At 44.4% G+C, this 19,391-nt stretch overlaps 1 protein-coding gene across 2 annotated transcripts in view; it reads right to left on the bottom strand.

The window, feature by feature from the left end:
- Positions 1-19,391, bottom strand: part of kirrel3l (kirre like nephrin family adhesion molecule 3, like) — a 34,202-nt gene that overhangs the window by 2,296 nt on the left and 12,515 nt on the right. The window contains exons 2-14 of one of the 2 annotated variants that reach the window (XM_028580365.1): positions 11,225-11,380; positions 10,451-10,600; positions 8,439-8,596; positions 6,907-7,057; positions 6,628-6,733; positions 4,253-4,401; positions 4,018-4,145; positions 2,726-2,852; positions 2,459-2,559; positions 1,556-1,754; positions 611-730; positions 294-403; positions 35-124 (exon numbers count right to left, since the gene is read on the bottom strand). In XM_028580365.1, the coding sequence (XP_028436166.1) occupies positions 35-124; positions 294-403; positions 611-730; positions 1,556-1,754; positions 2,459-2,559; positions 2,726-2,852; positions 4,018-4,145; positions 4,253-4,401; positions 6,628-6,733; positions 6,907-7,057; positions 8,439-8,596; positions 10,451-10,600; positions 11,225-11,380 (1,745 nt within the window). The remainder of the gene's footprint in view (positions 1-34; positions 125-293; positions 404-610; positions 731-1,555; positions 1,755-2,458; positions 2,560-2,725; positions 2,853-4,017; positions 4,146-4,252; positions 4,402-6,627; positions 6,734-6,906; positions 7,058-8,438; positions 8,597-10,450; positions 10,601-11,224; positions 11,381-19,391) is intronic. The other variant, XM_028580366.1, reaches the window with a different exon arrangement.

Below are 19,391 nucleotides of genomic sequence, written 5' to 3'. Positions count from 1 at the left end.
GATTGAATGAAAATAAAAGTATTTTCAGTTTTACCTTGATGTCCGATCTCTCATCCTCCTCCTCTTCCAGGAGGTCGCTGTGTTCTGTGCGTGATGTCCCAGGAGACTCGCTGCTGTTCGGTGCCTGAAGGAAGACCAAGCATTTCTGAAGAATTACTAGGATGAGCAAGACCTCACTTGAATAAGAACAAAACAAAGTCTGATCATTCCATTACACAGTTAATGTGAAGTTTCTCTAACCATCTATAGAGATATCTATACGGCATACAAAGATGGTGCTCAAAGAAATTTACCATGGGCTCTTTGACGTCCTCCTCATCATCATTGCCACGTGTCGCGTTGTGATCGCTGTGAACAATCTGAACTCTGATGTCACTCTTTGAAAGACGAGTGCACCTTTTACCTGTGTGGATTGAAAAGAAGAGGAGCTTTACTTGACATCACCGGGCAGACTATTACATAAAAATTGGCATCAAAGATTTCATTTAATCACAGGGTGAAACGGCACAAAAACTGAACAAAACCTGTTCAATTTTCAGCTCGCAAAAGACAAAGACTTTAATCTGTTTGATTTGAAGAATTGGCTGTTGACCCTCTCGCCCATACTAACCGTTGAGCTCACCTTTGCCTGTGTGCCTGCAGCACAGGGAGACCAGAGTGATGACACAGATGAGCAGGACACAGCCTCCACCTACTGCTCCACCAATAATTATCAACATAGGCAGGGCTTCTGTCACAAGAATAGCAATAGAAGAAAAGGGTGGCGTAGGGGGGTGGGGGGTAGATGGTTGTCAAGAGAAGGGGAGGGATGAAATGAGAGATAGTAGAACATAAGTGTTAGAGTCAAAAACGGGCAGATCAGAGCAAAAATAAAGAAAGAGATCCATTCATCTGTCTTGCTAATCCTAGGAACGGCAGAGCCTATATAAATTCATCTGTCGTAAGCCCCGGCATGCTCACAGCTAGCGTATGCTCATGCGGGCAATCTGGCATCCCACAGCCTGGCTATTGTCTCTAATCTCTCTGAAAGAAGGGTAACAAGGCCTGACATGCAATGAAGCAACAGACAGTAATCTAATTAGAGATTCCAGGAGATACCGCTGCCCATTTCTCTGGAGACCCCACTCGGCTACGTTGATGTAAATTACTAGCGAGGACCTTATTTTTGGTGTCTGCTGCAACAAAGGCTTCCAGCAGCATCAGTGTCGTAGTACTACTGCCTAATTTTAAGATCACTTAAAGGGGCTGCAGCCTGAGATGCTGAACTTGGCTCGGAGACAGTGATAGAGAATATGAGTCCAACCGCAAACGCATATGGCTTCCTCTAATTTACTTTTGTCCCCAAATCCATATCTATGTTATGGGGCAAAAATATTCATTCAAGGAACCATCTGCTGATTAAATCATATTGATTTAGAGGAGTATAATTAAGATAAGCACAAGACCGGAGTGCTGCTTTCACCTAATCTGGCCCCATTTACAGCAAGGATTGAGAGTATCACTATAACTTCTGCAGAGGGCTCTGGTGTGGATTATAACTCCTGTCAGTGTGTACCTTGCTCCTTCAGGGTGACCAGGGCGGTGCCGGTGCCGAAGCGGTTCCATGCAGTGCAGTTGTAGCGCAACTGGAAATCCTGCGCCAGAGTCTCAGACAGCACCAGGGAAGACAGGACTCCATGGTCGCTGGTTACTGTCTGCACTGAATAACGACCGGTGGTACCAGAGGACAGGCTCATGTCTCCAAAGGTCCACACCTGTTGAGAGGAGCAGAAGAAAAAAAACAGGTGTAAGTCACTTTTGTATGAAAAATTCCTCACCGCGGAGCAAAGCAGAGGCCTGCCCGGCTGTTTATCCTTAGATCCCGGCCTGCCGCTGACTGAACACCAGTTTCTCTTTCTGTTCTGCTTTCTCTCTGCCGACCTCGAAGGTGCTCCGTGGCTGACACAGCTCACAGGCTCATGTTTAAGCTGCCTCCTACGTCTGCCCTGCAGGTGAGGCCTAAGGAGGGTTAGGTAGCTGCACTATGAAATAAGGCTCCTCTCTGCTGTCTCTAGTGCGGGGCCAGCAGGGCACCTGTCTCTCACTCCTCCTCACACCCTAATTATCTTCTTTCAGCCCAGCGTACGTTCAGCAGTTCAACAGGGTCAGCCGAGTGATGCCTCTTGGGCCGCTAATTGAATGCGGTTTGGCTGAAACCTGCAGGAAGCCAGTCTCCCACAGCTCCCCCTACTCGACTGTCTCTACAGTCAATGTCGGTGCAATTAGAGCTGTGAATATGTGTGTGTTTGTTAGCGTGTGAGTTGGAGATGTGTTGGTGTAAAAGGTGTGAAGGTGAGGTCAGGGGTAAAGCTACACTGAGTGATCACTGTCATGTGGCTGTGGCGCGGAGGAACACGGAGTACGTGAGCTCGCAAGTTTAAGTGAATGACGCACAACAGAAATAAAAGGGCTCACTTACAATCTTATCAGGCGGGGGGCTGCTTCCCACTCGGCACTCCAACTTGCCCTTGGAGTGCTTGACAGCATGCTGCGTGGCGTCCGCTGTGATGATAGGTGGGCCTGGTGCGAGGAAGAAGGAGAGTGAGCAGAGAAATTAAAAAAATAAAAGAATATTTTGCAATATTGACCACCGCCAAATTGCCAGATATTAATTTTGATGCTACTTATTCAACACAATTGGTCCAAACATTACAAGCAACCATGTGTACTCAAAGAAACCACTCACCATTTACAGTTAGAGTGACATCTCTTTCTGCAACTCCAATCCGGGGTACGATGGCCTTGCAGGTGTATGTTCCAGCATCCTCCTGGGTAACAGCCTTCAGCTGCAAGGTGTTGCCGTTACTGAGCACCTAGTGAAGAATCCAGAGAGACAAGTCAGAAGTGTCTGAGAGAGAGAGAAGGAGTGAGAAAGAGCGAGGCGTTGGGGAGACGAGGCAGACAAAGGAAACCGGGACCTGTATCAGTGGCCCACTCATTGTGGAGGCAGCACAGAGGTGGGCTGACCAATGTAACAAATGCTGGTGGATTGAGTTTAATTTCATTGTGAAGAGCTTTAATCACAGCATTAAGCACTCCAGCCACCGCTGAGTGACCGTGCTGCTGGGGAGATTGTTGTAATTAAACAGTGGGGCCAGAACGGAGCGCACTATGGTGTGAGTGGGCCCTAGCCTTTGGAGCTGCTACACTCACTCACTCCTCAGCACATTGATCCTGTTATTCCATCAAGCTGTGATTAATCCATTTACCCCCACTCCTCCCTCCTCCCTCCATCCCTCTCTACACCCCCTCTCACTCTCTCCAATTTTTTTTATTTCAACACACTTATGGAGTAACCCAATTAATCCATTACTCGTGGCTGTGTGAGGGACAGTGGCAGTGGGTGGATTAGAAAAATGCCTGTGCTTTTCCCTCAGAGGGGCTGAAAGCGTTTACTCTTTGAGATGACAGCATCGCTTACGCCATCCCGCAGCATTCTTTACTGGGGTGTTTTCTCCAACAACGCCTCAAAAATGATATTAGTAACCAGGAGAGGGGCTCCTATGGGATGTCCCCACTGATGGTGTGTGCACTGAAATACTTTTACCAGGATGATGTGAAGTTAAGGTGGAAATGTCCCATTTGTTCCACCTAGGAAACTGACTTTGAGAAAATGAATACTCAAGTGCAGTCAGGCCTTTTTTATGTCTAAAAGGCAGAAATGCCTGCTCTAAAAGTTGTAATTATGTTAGTTAGAACCACAGCTTGGCTCATTGGTTGACTGATAGATTGATAGATTGATTAGAGTTATGACAGCATGTCCTGATGATGGTGTATGAAGCTGTCAGAGTCTTTAGCCCTCAGGGAGCACTGAGAGAGGAGGTGTTGAAGATTCAGCCTCAGATGTTTGGGGGAAATGTGTGAGGAATTCATGCCTCAAGGCCATGTGTTAATGTTTCTCTCTGGAGGAATGGTGTTGAGGGGTGGTGTTAAGCTTTACCACAAAGTTGAGGTGGCGACTAGTGATTGTTGCCTTACCACGCTGGAGCCCTGCTTGGTCCAGGCCAGGGTCAGAGGAGGGTTTCCAGTCCATGCACAAGTAAAGACTGCATCCATCCCGATATCCACCGTCATTGGCTTAGGCTCTGACAGCAGTCTGGGGCCAACTAGAGTAAAGCGACACAGTTCAATAAGAGACTGCTTTCAAAATAACATGTACCCTGAGAAATTCTCTAAATACCCAGCATAGCTACACTGTGTCTATTATACTCACATTGGACATCGACCAGGGTGCTGACGTTAGTGCTGCCCACAGAGTTGGACACCTCACAAGAGACTGGGTCTGTGAAGTAAGAGTAGTCCACTGTCACCTCAAGGCTGTCCCCATTTGCTTCAGAGATGGGAACGCCTCCTTTCGACCACCTAGGACAGATGAATAATCACATTATACAGTCGCATTAGTTGAGGGAAGGTACTTAATCATGCGTATCAAAGTGGTTATTAGCTGATTCACAGCTTGTGCCAATCACAATCAAACGCTGCCAATCAAGCAGCCCATTTAACCCAATGAATCTACTAAACACTAAGCACACTTGTGTCAGAAATTAATAAACTAGGGCCAAGGCGTAGTTGTAAAATACCCATGGAAGTGCTGGGGAATGACGGTAGTTTAGTGACTGGGCTGTCTGATGTAATTAATAGGTGGGAGAAAGATTTTAAAGATCTTTTCTCTTGTGAGATGTTTGATTTTGATGGAGGGTATTACGAGGATTTATGTCAGAGGAAAAATGTAATAGAGAGCTACATTTTAAAATGGGAATATTGGATAAATAAGGATCTTAATAACAGTCTTACAAAAGGAAAAGTTCAAATGGCTATTAATAAGGCTAAATTGGGAAAAGTGACAGGGGTCAAAAATATCCCAAATGAAATACTGAAATCACCCAAACTATTTGATATTTTGTGTGATTTATTTAAAGGATGTTTTGAATGTGGCAAAATACCATCTATGTGGCTTAAATCAATTATTAATCCGATACCAAAATCCCAAAATGAAAATCCAAGGGTGCCCTTAAATTATAGAGAGATTAGTCTAATGTTTATAAACAGTTTATAAACTGTATTCTACAATACTTAATGAGAGGCTCATGTTGTATTTAGAGAAAGAAGTGAAAATGAGCCAACATATTCGTGCTTTATCGATTTTCACAAAGCTTTTGATATGATCAATAGGGATCTGTTGGCATATAAGCTTATAGAGTATGGGGTAAATGGAAATTTTTATATGGCACTGCAGTCTGTTTATCACAAGCCCATAGCATGTGTAAAATTGAATGAACTCCATACCAACTGGTTTCCAACATCATCAGGGGTAAAACAGGGCGAAGCTTTGTCTCCCACATTATTTGCAATTTATATAAATGATTTGGCAAAGGAAATTAAAGCATTGAATTGTGGGATAAGATGTGGAAATGAAATGATAAGTATTCTTTTGTACGCGGATGATATAGTACTACTGTCTCCATCTGAAGATAATCTGCAGTGCATGCTGGGTGTGCATAAGTATACCCCTACATTGGCGATAGTGGGAGACATGGGATGGGAATCATGTGAGGCTCGCTGGAAGATATGTATGGCCCAGTTATGGAATCGTCTATTAGATATGGAAGCAAATAGGTTGACAAGGAAAATATTTCTCTGGGATAAACACATTCTTGGTCTTTGGTCTAACGACATATGCAAATTGTTTTGTAATTATGGTTTTGGGGATTTGTTTCTTAATAATGAAAAACTGAATATCGGTTTGTTTAAAGAATCTGTGTTTGCTAAAGACAAAAAGCAGTGGGCTGATGATATATGGGCTAAGCCAAAATTGCGTATTTTTGTAATGATAAAACCAGAATATGGCACTGAGAATTATGTTGTATATAATTTGTCAAAAAGGCAAAGATCCTTATGTGCTCAAGTGAGATCTGGTGTTTTGCCTTTGACTATTGAAACAGGACGATATGTTAATGTAGAAGAGGAAAAACTTATTTGTCCTATGTGATGTTTGAATGATGTAGAAAATGAGTTCCATTTTGTTTTCTATTGTCCTTTTTATCGTGAGCAGCGTGAATTTTTGTTTTGTAGGATAAAAGCAGAGATTGATTTGGTAAATATGGATGATGCTCAAAGATTGAGATGGCTGTTCACATATGAAACATATAAATTGGCTAATTATTTAGATAAAGCCTGGGAGAAGAGGGAAAAAGCTCTTTATCGAGTGTAGATGAGAACTAGTTGTTTGTGTGTGGTATGTGTGTACGTGTATATACATGTATGTATGTGTATGTCTATATATTTGTATTCATGTATTTGTTCGAAGGATTTGTATATGCAATGGGAAGATGTTTGTTGAATAAGTGAATTTGTGGTGTCTTGTAATCCCATGTGGGATGGGCCAAGATGTTTGGCATGACACAGAAATAAAATATAACTATAACTATATATGTACTGCTTTTTGTGGATGACAACTTTACTCTGGTTGGAAAGCATTAATATCTTGAAGTAGTTGTATATGTTTGTGCTGTATCATCATCTTAGACTGCTGGTTCTATGGTGGCAGGATCAGAGTGTGAAATTGAAATTAATATGCAGGATGGATACCTGTATCCAGTGATTTCAGGATTGGCCGAAGCAGAGCAGATGAAGAGAACCTTGGCTCCCTCAGTCACAGTCTGAGGCTGGACTGATAGTGTCACTGAAGGAGGGTCTGTGAGAAGGAAAACCTTTATGTTACTGACACGCATTGGATTCAGTAATCTTATTGGCACCATTCACCTTTTGACAGTGCAACAGAATCAAATGTGCTTTACAGATTACTGCACATAGCAGGCACTCTGCTACAATGTGAGATTTTGGTGGTCTTTATGCCGAGACACTCACGCTGGACATTGATAGTGATCGATGTCTGTCGTCCAGCTGGGGCAGCTGGGTTAAGAACCCTGCAGGTGTAGGTGCGACCAGAGTCGCTATCCTCAGGGACGATTGGAAGCATACTGACAGCCGACTCCTTCTTTCCATCCTCCATCAGTGTCTGTGGAGTTGCACAATAACCGTTAGATGCTGCTGGACGTCCGAGAAGCAGTTGACAAACTATGCTTTTAAAGTGCAGAACTGAGCTTCAGCTCAATGGCGCACACAAGCAAGTCGCTTGCCATTTGTGATTGCACCACTTAGGAATATCTCTATGACACTGCAGGTGCTTTTATTTCATGTGTGAGGAGTTAAAATTGCCATCCCGTTCTTTGGCATGGCAGTTAAATCATATATTTTATGATGCAACAGGGGATATTGTGCTGTTCCCACATTTCTGAGAGTGTTCCCCGTCAGCGCTCCTTGTTTGTCATCATCTTTTAAATCTATTTACTGCTTACAGAAATCAATACGTCTAAGTGAGGAAAGGTGTAGATTCTGAGGATATGGCTCACTGCTTTCTCACTTTCTTCCTCTCTTCCTCACACACGCAAACACGCAAACAAACTGGGATGGCCAAGGTGCCAGCGTGTCTGTTTTTTGGGTGGTGACAGTGAGGAAGAAGTGTCACACATCTTAGAAAGAGAGCAAGGGCAAGCAGAGCCTTTTCCCTGGACGGCCAAATCAATGGATGCAGGCTTTCACTTCCTCAGCCAGACACACACAAAAAGCACTTTTATGCTAGATCAAATCACATCACTCCCTGTCACCACCCCTCACTAGGACAAAGCTTTTTTTGCCCCCCAGTCAGAAATGCTTTTTAAAAAAAAAAAGCTATCTCAGTAGTTAACTCTATATTATTTTTTCCCTGTATTCTTCTTTTCTTCTCCTCCCTCCCCCTTCCTATCCGCTTCCCTCCCTTCTCACTGCAGGCTCTCGCCTCCTTAAATGTGGCGTTTAGCGTCGTTTAGCGTGGTCAGAGAGCATGAAAAATGTGACACTTTCCCAGCCGTGGCTGGCTTACGCTCTAGCGCATCCCCATTGTGTTTCTGCATTGTTGTGGGTGATTTCTTCTCTGCAGAAACTCTACTGTATGAAACACTCATGCCTGTCTGAGCTTTGGCATGCTCCAGTTATGCTGTAGTGTTGCTGCTTTAGCGAGCAAAGGGGGTGGAGGGGGTTAGCGAGTGGAGGGGGGGGCAGGGGAGGAGTAGGAGGTAGGGTGGGGGGGGGGTCAGGCATGAGTGAAAATGGGAGGGGGACTGCAGAGAGTGAGCGAACAAATTGTGTGAGAGAACGGTGGTGATGGGAAAAAAAAGCTGTGAGACCATGGAAGAAAGATGATAAAAAAAGAGAAATGGAAGAGGAGTATCATAGCCTAAGAGAAAATATTTCTGTTTTGAATAGCTTTGCATTTTTCTGCCCGCTGTTACGTGTTGTAATATTGTGTAGGCGTTTGAGACTGAATGATAATGCTGGGCATAGATGTGTTCTCACTGTACCTTGGAATAAATTGAAGTCTCCATGACCTCTCCGTCTCTGTACCAGGTGATCTCAGCAGCAGGTTTGGCTCCTGAGGCTCTGCAGGTGAGATTGTGTGGTGTGTGGGCCTTCAGACGTACAACAGGGCCACCCTCCACCACAGGGTCTGAAGGAGGAACTGTAAAGCAGAACAAACATACCACTCAAAACAAAAAAAGTCATTACAGCTCCAAGTCAGCACAGAGCCACAAAGAAGTCATACTGTTATTGAGCTCGCTGTTGCTCTTAGCTCAACATCAATATATCAGCAAAAGAGACAAAACAATATCTTCTTATGGCGCTTGTGTTTAACAAGGTGTAGTTTCAGACAGGAGAAAAGACCAAGAACAGTTGTCATTTGGAGGAAATACAGACTGAACCATATTTATTTCCTTTCTTGGGACTAGCATTATTACTCTATTTGCTCTTACTGTTGCAGAGTGATGTTTCAACTGAATTGCTTATTTGTTCATTTATTTGCATGGTTTCGCACGCACCACTGGCAAGCCAAGCGTGCCACCCCTGATGAAGGCGTCTATCTCCCCAACCAATATGAGAAGGCGTAAACATGGGGTTTGTGCTGGCCTTTCTCGCTCCCTCCACCGAACCAATTTCACTGTGTGTATCTGAATTGTCAGAGGTCCTTCCGCTGCCGCGGCACGGACACTAATGGAATCCGAGTGCTAGGTGATTTTAATTTCCATGCCGATTCCCCTGACTGCACTCTCGCCGTTGACTCCTTTGACTGTGCAGGATTGCTTTGGTCTCATCTGGCCACATTGATTTACACACACACACACACAGACATGTGGACACACACATACGTACATGCTCCCCCCCCCTTCTCTCTTTAACACCCTCATGTCCAAACATAAACCGCACATTCCTGAGCAATTCACCTGATTTCCTTTATATATTTATGAAATGCATGTCATGTTAATGAACCAGCAGCCTTGGTCTTTCAGAGGGCATTAAATGTAAAAGTCAACTTTCTTTGCTGCCTTCACATAGGTATCTGTGTGGCTGTGTGTGGGCATGTGGTGAGTGCAGTGACACTAGACACAGAAAGGGCTGAAGAACTGATGCTATTCATTTAGTTGAAATGTTCCTGTGTATCGCTTGTGATCGCAATCTGCTTGCCTTTCCATGGCAACCCTATCTGTAGCGCTCATCACCCTCATGAACTCAGAATACACACCTTAATGGCAACAGATAGAATCAAGGACAACAGGCTCTGTGGTGAAAAGCTTTGCATTGTGTTGTGGCATAAGCTGCAGCATCATGCCTGGTTAATTGCTCCCATATTTCTGTGTCCTATTTGGATATAAGGACAATTGACAAGACAAATGAATAGAGTGATATTCCTTTGCATGCCACCAGATGCCAGCAATGCATTGCCGATTCCGATTCCCACAAGACCTGGCCCTCGTCCCCCCCCCCCCCACCCTCCACCTCGGAACGTCTGTGTGAAGAAGTAGATCACTCACATCATGTTAATGTAAAAACCACCTTGCGGTTGACAAATGTTGCAGCTCACTGTAAAATGTGCTAACTGTGCAGAACCTGACTTTAGAGCGACTACGCAAGTCATTTGTGACTGCAGCAATCACATTATCCTAGACGTCCACAGTCTTGATTATCGCTACTGAGAGCAGACGGGTTTCCTTTTTTTTTTCTAGATAAATCTCTTGGCTGAGACTTGCTTGGTTTGAATTATATTCTCAGGACGAGATTTAAACCAGGAAACTAGATTTGCAATGGGGTTATCTTTGAGTGGTGCAAATTGAAGAGTATTTTTGATATACTGTTTATTCGTCTCTGTTAAGTTGTGTTTTAAATGTGATTATCTTTTGTGTACTACATGTGTTATTTGTACATTTGTCTACAAATTTCTGTGTTTTGTGATGAAGACACTCCCCTGATTGTTCCCAAGGGCTGCCAGCCTTGGCACAAGGGCTGGCTGTGAGGATCATGCATGAGCTGTGTATCTTACCTAGTACAGTGAGCTTGGCACGGTGGGAGCGCAGTGCCGCCTGTGTAGCCTGACACTCATACACAGCGTCATCCTCCAACTCTACCGAATCGATCAGCAAGCTGTGCTCGCCTGATAGCGGGTCGCCCATTAAGGAATAGCGCGTCCAGCCTGCGTGAAGCCAACACAGAGAATAGAGTCAGAGACAAACAAACCACCCAACAGAAAGCACATAATGAAAGGACTATAAAATGAACAGACTTGTGTGTTGAACAAAGGCAAGAGAAACGTGGCAAGGCTCTTTAAGGCACAAATGAAAGCAAGCAGCACCTCACTGGGCCAGGCAATGAGCCATTGCGTTAGTAGAGCAGCGTGAGGCTGGAAATGCAACACGTGAGAAAGGCTTCTGCATGACGAGCCTGTCCTTTAAAGACAGACACAATAAAGATGGGGTGGCTAAGGTCAAGAGGAGGCCTCTCTACATTCTCTCTAGTCTGCCACACATTTAAATGTCAGTGCACGAGAAAAGCCATATGATGTTCTACCTTCCTGCAAGACCCTTAAAATGCTAAACAACAAATTAAAGTTTGGTGTGTGCAGCAGTAGCCGACCTGTCTGCAGAGCATTGTTCTCTAAACATTCATTTGTGTAAAACTCCAGCGTTTGACATAGAGAGACTTGGTTTCTAATGAGGCTTGGCATTGATCGCGGTAAGACAGACGGAGACAGAGAGAGCAATAAACACAGAAACAAGAAGGGAAAGGAGAGAAAGAAATAAGAGGTCAGTGATAATACCTGGTAGGTCTCTCTCGCCACCCAGTGCCAGGCCATCTTTGGTCCATTGTACCATTCCCCGATAACCCACAATGACACAGGGTAGAGTCACTGACTGGCCGGATACAACCACCTGGTCCTGGGGCTGCTGGGAGAAATAGGCTGCTTGGGTGGCTGCTGTGAGAAAAGAAAGAGAAAGCAAGACGTGAGTAAAACATTTTCATGGTGGTAGATGGACAATTCATACTGAAATTCACAAATTAGCTATAAAATATATAGGTACGCAGAATACTGCTAATGGCATTTCAGAGAATGTAATGGCAGTACGTTTCTGCAGTGCCAGCAGAGATGTAGCATGAGAAAAGTGAAACTTGCACTCTAAGGGGTGTGAAAAAAAAAGTAAGTATGGAAGAGGGCAGACTCCCATGAACTGGTCTGCTCACTCTCATGTTTTCATGGCACTTGCTGAGAGAGGTGGACATGTGTGAAAATATTATTTTTTTCCCCCTCATAAATCTGGCGTCTAAGAGGAAGAGTCAGCTGCGGCTCATAACTTATTTAACTCTTTCTCAAGACCATCTGGTTATGTGCTCGCTGACATGAAGCAAACACGCTTCTGTGGAGAAAAATCTGCCACTCTTTCTGTGTGCTTTTTGTAAAAATGGATGTTAAACAATCAAAACTCCATTAAAGTTCCCGGGGGACCTATCCGTTTGAGCCTGCTGAAAGTCAGCGCAGACACCTGCCGCTGTTCTGCTGCTGTGTTTAAGTATGGCACACAGTCTCACTGGATTGGCTGGCCTGTCTTCACACGCATACAGAAACGCCGCGTGAATACGGATCCAACTATTTGTGCCACTATGCTAAAGACTGAGTATTACAAACCCTACTGGCAGGGTAAGATGGCAAGACTCCAGAGGTAACTAATCCGTAGGGGAAAGGTAGGAGGAGAGGGAGAGAGGCAGTTGGTTGGTTATCTAAGTGGGGTGTCTGTATGAGCCTGGAAGAGGACTTAAAAAAAGTCTCTCTTTCTTTGTTGCTCTGTGGAGAATGGAAGGGAAGAGGGACAGAGGAAGATAAAGAGGGTTCTATTCAGGCAGTGCTAAGCCCCCCCTGAACTGCTTCTCTTGGTGGGAGCGCTTAAACAGACAGGGTTGCCCCCCTCCCAAGCAAAGAAAGCTGCTGAAAGGAGGGCAACATACGGCGGCCAGAGACGCGCTATTGTCCCCTTGTCCCTCTCTTTTAATAGGCCTCTTCATTTCCAATCAATCCTGTTAAATGCAAGTTTAATAGCTTTTCAATAGCAGCTTTTCCCCCCAGAGGGTAGCTGGGATTTTCTCTCTCTCACCCCTTTTCTCTTTCTCAGTCTCCTTCCCCCCTTTCTCACTCCATTCTTTCTAGTTTTTCTTTCTTTAAGAAAGGGGGGCTTCCGAGGTTGTTGGCAGTGTTTATTCCGCACTCAATTATCCACTTCATCTCGGGGTGCACCATGGACTGAACCCTGCCCCTCACCTCCCCTCTCCCTTTGCACCCTCCTGTCTCTGACATCCAACAGCACAATTAAAGCCGCCAAACAGTGAGTTCATCAGGAACGTGAGTTCTCCATGGCTCAAACGGCTGTGGTTCTCAACAACCGCCTCAAAAACCCATTTTCACATGCGCCCATTATTTCTTACTCTCCATCGGGACCAAAAGAGATGTAAATAGATAGCTGAAGAGAAAAAAAGATCAGAGAACAATGCATGTTAGTTCACCAATAATGTCTCTCTGTACATCATTTTACCAAAGTTTCTGAAAAGCTTATTGAGCTGCGGGTGCAAACAGGTAGGCTGTATGTGTGTCACGTACTGTGGATCAAAAGAGGCCAATTTGAGAGCGTCAATGAGAAGTGAAACATCTTCTAGCTCAGGCTATTAGGTGTTTAGCGAAGGCTGGCATTTTCCCATCATACCTTCGAAAATGCTGTTTTCACAGTTTGCCTGCCTGTCCCTAACATTCTGCCTTTATGAGCTATTGAGCGTTTTTCTCCCTTTGCAGAGTGAGTTAGGGATTTTGCTCTTTATACTTGCAACAGTACAAACATTGATTGCAATTAAGTATCTTGCCGAGAGTATCTAAATGTTTACAATGGGTAATCATTCTGTGCATTGGTTGATTGTTTGGATGGATTACATGCACTGAATTGTTTTTCTGTACCTCACCCACATACAATTTCTCATGCTCACATATGGCAATTAACGTCACGCACGCACACACATTCAAATGCAGGGGTACCAATATAGAGTACATATTATGTGCTGTAGCGAATGTCTTCACACCATATGAGTGATTCATTGCTCTCCAGATCCCTTATTGAAAATGCTCAACAGAACATCTCGACTGGCTAATGACTCATGCCAGATTCCTTTAATTCCTCCTTGCTGAATTAGACAATTCTTTGACGGTGTATTAGCAGCTTAATTACATGAATACATTTCTGAAGGGGAGAGAGGGAGGAACAGAACCAGACAAAGAAGCAGTGGAGGAGAGGTAGTCAGAAGAAGTAGGGAGCTGTGGGTGTGAGGAGGCTTGTTCTTGGTGTGCTGCAGTGCCACGTACATACATGCAAGGTACACAAGCACCACAGCGCCATCGCTTTTCACAGTTTTGACTCAAAATGAGGTGCCTGTCTGTTGGCATCGATTGAATCGCATTCGAAAAGAAAGATTTGAATCCCCTTGAAATCCAGTAGAAGTGAGTTTTTTTTACCGTGTCGCTTTGAATACTACACAGGTAAATATGTGCACTGTAGATTAGTTGTACCACATGCGTTGTGCTTAATGTTACTTTAATTTAGATTTACGAGTACTCATTGTAAAAAAATGCAACATTTACTCTGTTCCTTACCTTTTGCTGTGTGTGTGTGTGTGTGTGTGTGTGTGTGTGTGTGTGTGTGTGTGTGTGTGTGTGTGTGTGTGTGTGCTTTTCCATCCCCCAGTAACAAGGTCAAAACACATTTGGCCTGATACATTTTAATCCGGATTTCTCAAAATGGAATATCATTTCACGCTGCTGGATGCACATGGGGCTAAGTTTGTGTGTGTGTGTGTGTGTGTGTGTGTGTGTGTGTTTTAGCCTGACTGTGTGAGCTCTGTGAGCTCTGTGAACTGTGTGTGTGTGTGTGTGTGTGTGTGTGTGTGTGTGTGTGTGTGTGTGTGTGTGTGTGTGTGTGTGTGTGTGTGTGTTTTGGTGTCTTAAAGTGTGCGTGTGTGTGTGTGTGTGTGTGTGTGTGTGTGTGTGTGTGTGTGCGCGCCTGCATCTGAATGTGTGAATGAGTGTGGAGGGTGGGGCAGTGTTAATAGGAAAAGCGACTTGTCAGGCACCGGAGGGCACATTTAGCAGTTACTTTGACACAGTGACTTTGCTGTCTCTGTCACATGGTCGGAGTTAAGTGCAAAACAGCCTCTCCGACTTGGACACAAGCTATTAAAGAGCTTTGCATCGACGCTGGCCAGCCTGCACTCTCTCCTTCATCTGAGCTGATAGGGAAACATTCACATCAGGAAGGATCAGGAAGAGATGGACAGATGTCAGCAATGATCCGTCCACCACTGGACATCTGCCTTGATAGAATTAGATTGAACCAGTCACTGTGCGCGCGTGCGTGTGTGTGAGTGCCGGCCATGATGCTAAAGACTGAGAAAGATAATGGTACTGCAGATGACCTTTAGATGAAATGGGAATCTAACACACACAGTACAGTGCATTTATTACCAAGTCACCACAGTCATAATCTCTTACGGCGCCATTTTGGTAAAAAATAAATGCCAGGACATAAATCAATTTAACTCAGCATTCAAAAAGCCAGGTCCTTCAAATAAAACATAAAATAACGCCAGACTCTCTGGTTTGTAACAGCCGAGACAATGCCCATTTCCCTGTGTAGCTACAATGACACTCAACTGCATATGTTCATTCACTGTAAGATGCTCCGAGCTGCGTTCGCAGAGAGTCCCTATTTTAGTCCTGATTTTATTCCATGTCCTCATTCCTATCCAGTGCAACATCCAGTCCTGTGGGGTCTATAAATATAAGTGCTCTCAACTTGACTGGACAATTTGCTCTGTGCAGTAATAATTCAAAATGTAAAAAAAAACCAGTGGCTGATATTTACTTGCATTTTGCCCCAGCGGCGAAGGCAGGGTTAGGGTTAGTTGGTGTGAGTTTTCCACAATAAGAGCCTGTAAGGAGAAAATAAGGAGGAAAAATAGATACCCCCCCCTCCCCCCCGCCCAAAAAAAGGCACAAAACAAGGCAATTGGCAAAAAAATGTCAAGCTTGGAAAAAATAACCCTTTTCCCCAAATGCCATCCATTGTGCCTTGTCTAGATAAGGCTTCTAAATCGGGCTGGAAAATGCAAGCTCCATTTCTCTCTGTATGGAATTATTATCCCTTTGTTTTGAGTCAGGCTCTTTTGTCTTCCCCTTCGTGTGTGTGTGTGTGTGTGTGTGTGTGTGTGTGTGTGTGTGTGTGTGTACAAACAGATAGTAGTGCTGAGGTAGCCGAACAGACTATATCCCAAAGGGGACCCTGCACCCATCTCATGTTTGATCTGGCAACTAAGCTCATTACCATGGCTCCTACAGAACTTCTGAGGGCTTGAATGGGCCTAACAACAGATACCACCCACCAACTCGGGGTAGTGTGGCACCCAACACATGCACTGCATGTGTGAGGAACCTGTGTGTTTTTCTTTGACTTGGACCATTGCAAACTGCTTCAGCTTGTGTCTCTGCAGATGGCCTCCTCCCTCATACCTTCCTGTGTCCCGGCCACTCTTCTCCTTTCTCTTCAGTCCTTGCATTCCAGCTGCATTCCCACCCACTCTCACTATCTTTTCTCCCATTCTGCGTTTTTGTGCCCAAATTGGAGTCTAACAGCTTTTTAAGAACTGTTTCGCTGGAGTTTAATCCTCCTAGCCTTCCCTTTCAGCCTTTATTCCATTGTGAAAATCTTGGCTCCGACCTAGACCCTTTTTTAGAGAGTGGACCCGCTCATCCACCCAGCCCTCCCTGCTGCTCTGATAACCCCACCCAGGGCATTCTCTTCCATTCCTCTACAATCCCCTATCCTCTCATTCCTCTGTTCATAACTCATACGTCTACAGTCAGTGAGCCATGATCCCTGAAATCAATGCCTAGCAGGCCCCCTTTGAGAGTTATGTAAGGTGTTACTAATTGTTGATTTGCTTTCTCCGTGCCTCTTTCTGCCATCACTCTGCTTTTCCGTGTCAGCTGTCATCTCTTGCCAGCCTCTCCCTTGCACTTTCTCTTCCCATCTCTCCCTCTCCTTTTCTCTTGTATCCTCTGTCCCTTGCTCCTGCTCTCTGCATCCCTGGTGTGAAAATCACAGGGGTTTGTGTCAGCTTGTCAACACAACACTCAAGGAAGCAGGGTAAGGGGGACAACAGAAAAAGAGCCACCACATGTTAGAAAGACTGGAAAAACTGAGGTAAGATAAAAATGGAAAAAGTGGTCTCCTGTCAGCTTCCAATTGCAAAGGAGTGGGCCATGAGAGGGGATTGATGGAACGCTGTAATCAGTCTGTCTCCAAGGCTGTCACCACGAGGTTTTTCTCTACTAGAATAGGGCACTGCACACATCAGGGCAGCAGTCAGGCTGATCGCATGGGCGAGCAGCGGCAGAGTTTCTCCCCGGGTACCTGCTACAGCAGATGCAGTGGATAGAGTTATAGAGTGGTATGCATACAAGGAGGGGAAAAAGGGAGGGAAAAAAGGAGGAGACTGCAGGGGGAGACCAAGAGTGCTGATGTGACATAGTCAGTGTGTGAGCGTATGTGAATGGTTCTTGCAGTCACTGTGCTGCAGTGCCCGACAATGTGCCATACATACACTCATTCTTATACTGTCTTCTCTCTCACACACACACACACACACACACACACACACACACACACACACACATACACACAAACGCACTAACTGTCACACTCCCATATCTTTAGGGTTTCTAGTGGGCAGAAGCATCTCTCTGAGTATAATTCTAGCACAGCTTTTAAACAGCTCCCCCCACTCTGAAGCCAACAGACAAAGAGCTGAGAGCTGACTCTATGTAGACAGATAGCAAGTGACTGGCTGGCTGGCAGGAGGACAGGAAAATAAAAAGCCATATAAAAAAGAGAGAAAAGGGGAGAGAGCCAGTGGTGGCGGTATGAAATTGTCTGTACACATCAGCCAGTAGTGTTGACAAGATGTTGATTGAGCTAGTCTTGTCATTTTGTGTCATTCCTGCTTACCCCCTGGTGTTTTCACTGCAAGACAGCTGCTGGCTGGATCTGTGTCACAGTTCTAGCCCTTTTCTGTCTTTTCTCGCTTTTTTTCTTGCTGTCTCTGTATCCCAATTTCCCTCTCTGGCTCCCTCCCCCTCTTTCCCCAGTGTTTGGATGGAAGGGCTTTCAGTATAATTTACTGTGCTTTTAAATCATTAACTTCTTGTGCTGTTTGCAAAAGCCCCGGTTTAGTGTGTGCACAACAGCTGACATGGTGGATAAAACAGCGATAGTGTGCAACATGTGACAAAAAAGGCTTTTCGAAGATGGGGCCAGGAATAAAAAAAAAAAGTAAATCTTTTCATTCCCAGCTGCAGACATGACAAGTAAACAATACATATATAAATAAATAATACAAATTAAAATCCATAAAACAATGAAGAGATCATGTTAAAATTGCCCCCATCTCTTGCTTTTTTGAAAAGGCTGTGGAAATGAAAACAAAGGAATTCTCTACATAGATTCTGTACTGGGACTCTGGGCCTAATGCCCTGGGGTGTCAATTAATTTAGTCTAGGGATTTGCGGCCTACTCTTCCTAATTGAGCCCAGTGGAGACCCCCTTGGCTTTTCACGATAGGAAGTAGTGCGTTTCATAATTAATACTTTTTTCCCCCCCCTTTATTATTATTATTTTTTAATGAGGGTGGTAATGTTGTAAATGTATGCATCTCATTAGAGTAAAAGGGCCATCTACGCTATTGTTCACTTCTGCAGTGTGTGCTGCTGGTAAGATGAATTAGAGAGACAACCTCATTCAGAAGCAGCAATGGCACATTGAAGTCAAAGCTGTGCCTTTGTGTGTGTTTGAATATAAAACACAACGAGCTCAATGAGAGTCTCATTAGTGTTGCTTAATATGTGTGCTTTTTAAAGCTTAGAGGTTAATGCCCGACTTGCCTCCATTTCACTGGAGCTCTCTTTAATTTGATGCATAATTCTTTTTTGTCAGCAGCTGACAAGAGCCCCTTCACAGAAAGCAGCTGAGCTGTGCTGTGAACTCTGCATCCAACAGGACCACAAAGGCACAACAACCCTTCTAATTAAACCTGTTTGAAATGTTTCCCTTCTCCTGCTCACTCCACATTACAGAATATGTTTCTGAACTTTCCTATCTTCCCATCTCTCTGTCCAGAGAACAGAACTACTGGCGATTAAGCAAATGACCTTCTCTCCCAGGAGAGCCATGGATCCAGTGAAAACAATAAGTGTGTGATTCACAATGCTGCTGCCTTTCTGTTCTTACAAACGGTCTTCAAATTGCCATGTATTAATCAATGCCTGTGGTTGGTCTGTGAACAGAATTTCTCTTCACTTCTCATCTCGAGGTGGAGAAAAGGCGAGTTTTAATTTAACATCAAATTTTTATCCTGTTCATCAGATTGCCTGTAACTTGAATCATTCCTTTAAAATTACTGATGACTAAGAGCTTTCAGAGCACAAGGAAGGGAGGGAAAGAACGTTACCTGCCGACCTCAATACATCCTGCTTTGTGTTGAGAAAAAGAAGGAAAGGGGGAAACTAATTTCCTGAAACTCCATTTCTTAAGCGTTGATTAGTAAAGGAGCATAATTAGAGTGAAATGTGAAGTCAGGGTTTTTTCAGATTGCGCTGCTTCCTCTAGAAAAATCAGGCCATGATTAATGAATAAATGATTAATGAGCGAACTAATTAATCAATTAATTATTAAGCAAGCACTCTGAACAAGAAACGGGTAGGATGACGGTGAACAGTGGATATAAGAGATGGTTATGTTGTGTGTTTGAGAAAAAAGGATTTAGGATAATCTGCCTGTTTGTTCTGTCAGTTTGTTTTGTCTTCCGATACAGGGGAGGATGAGGAAGAGGGCGGATGGGAGGAG

Source organism: Perca flavescens, chromosome 6, assembly GCF_004354835.1.
Source record: "Perca flavescens isolate YP-PL-M2 chromosome 6, PFLA_1.0, whole genome shotgun sequence".
Classification (NCBI taxonomy): domain Eukaryota; kingdom Metazoa; phylum Chordata; class Actinopteri; order Perciformes; family Percidae; genus Perca; species Perca flavescens.
This window is presented reverse-complemented; position numbering and strand designations above follow the sequence as displayed.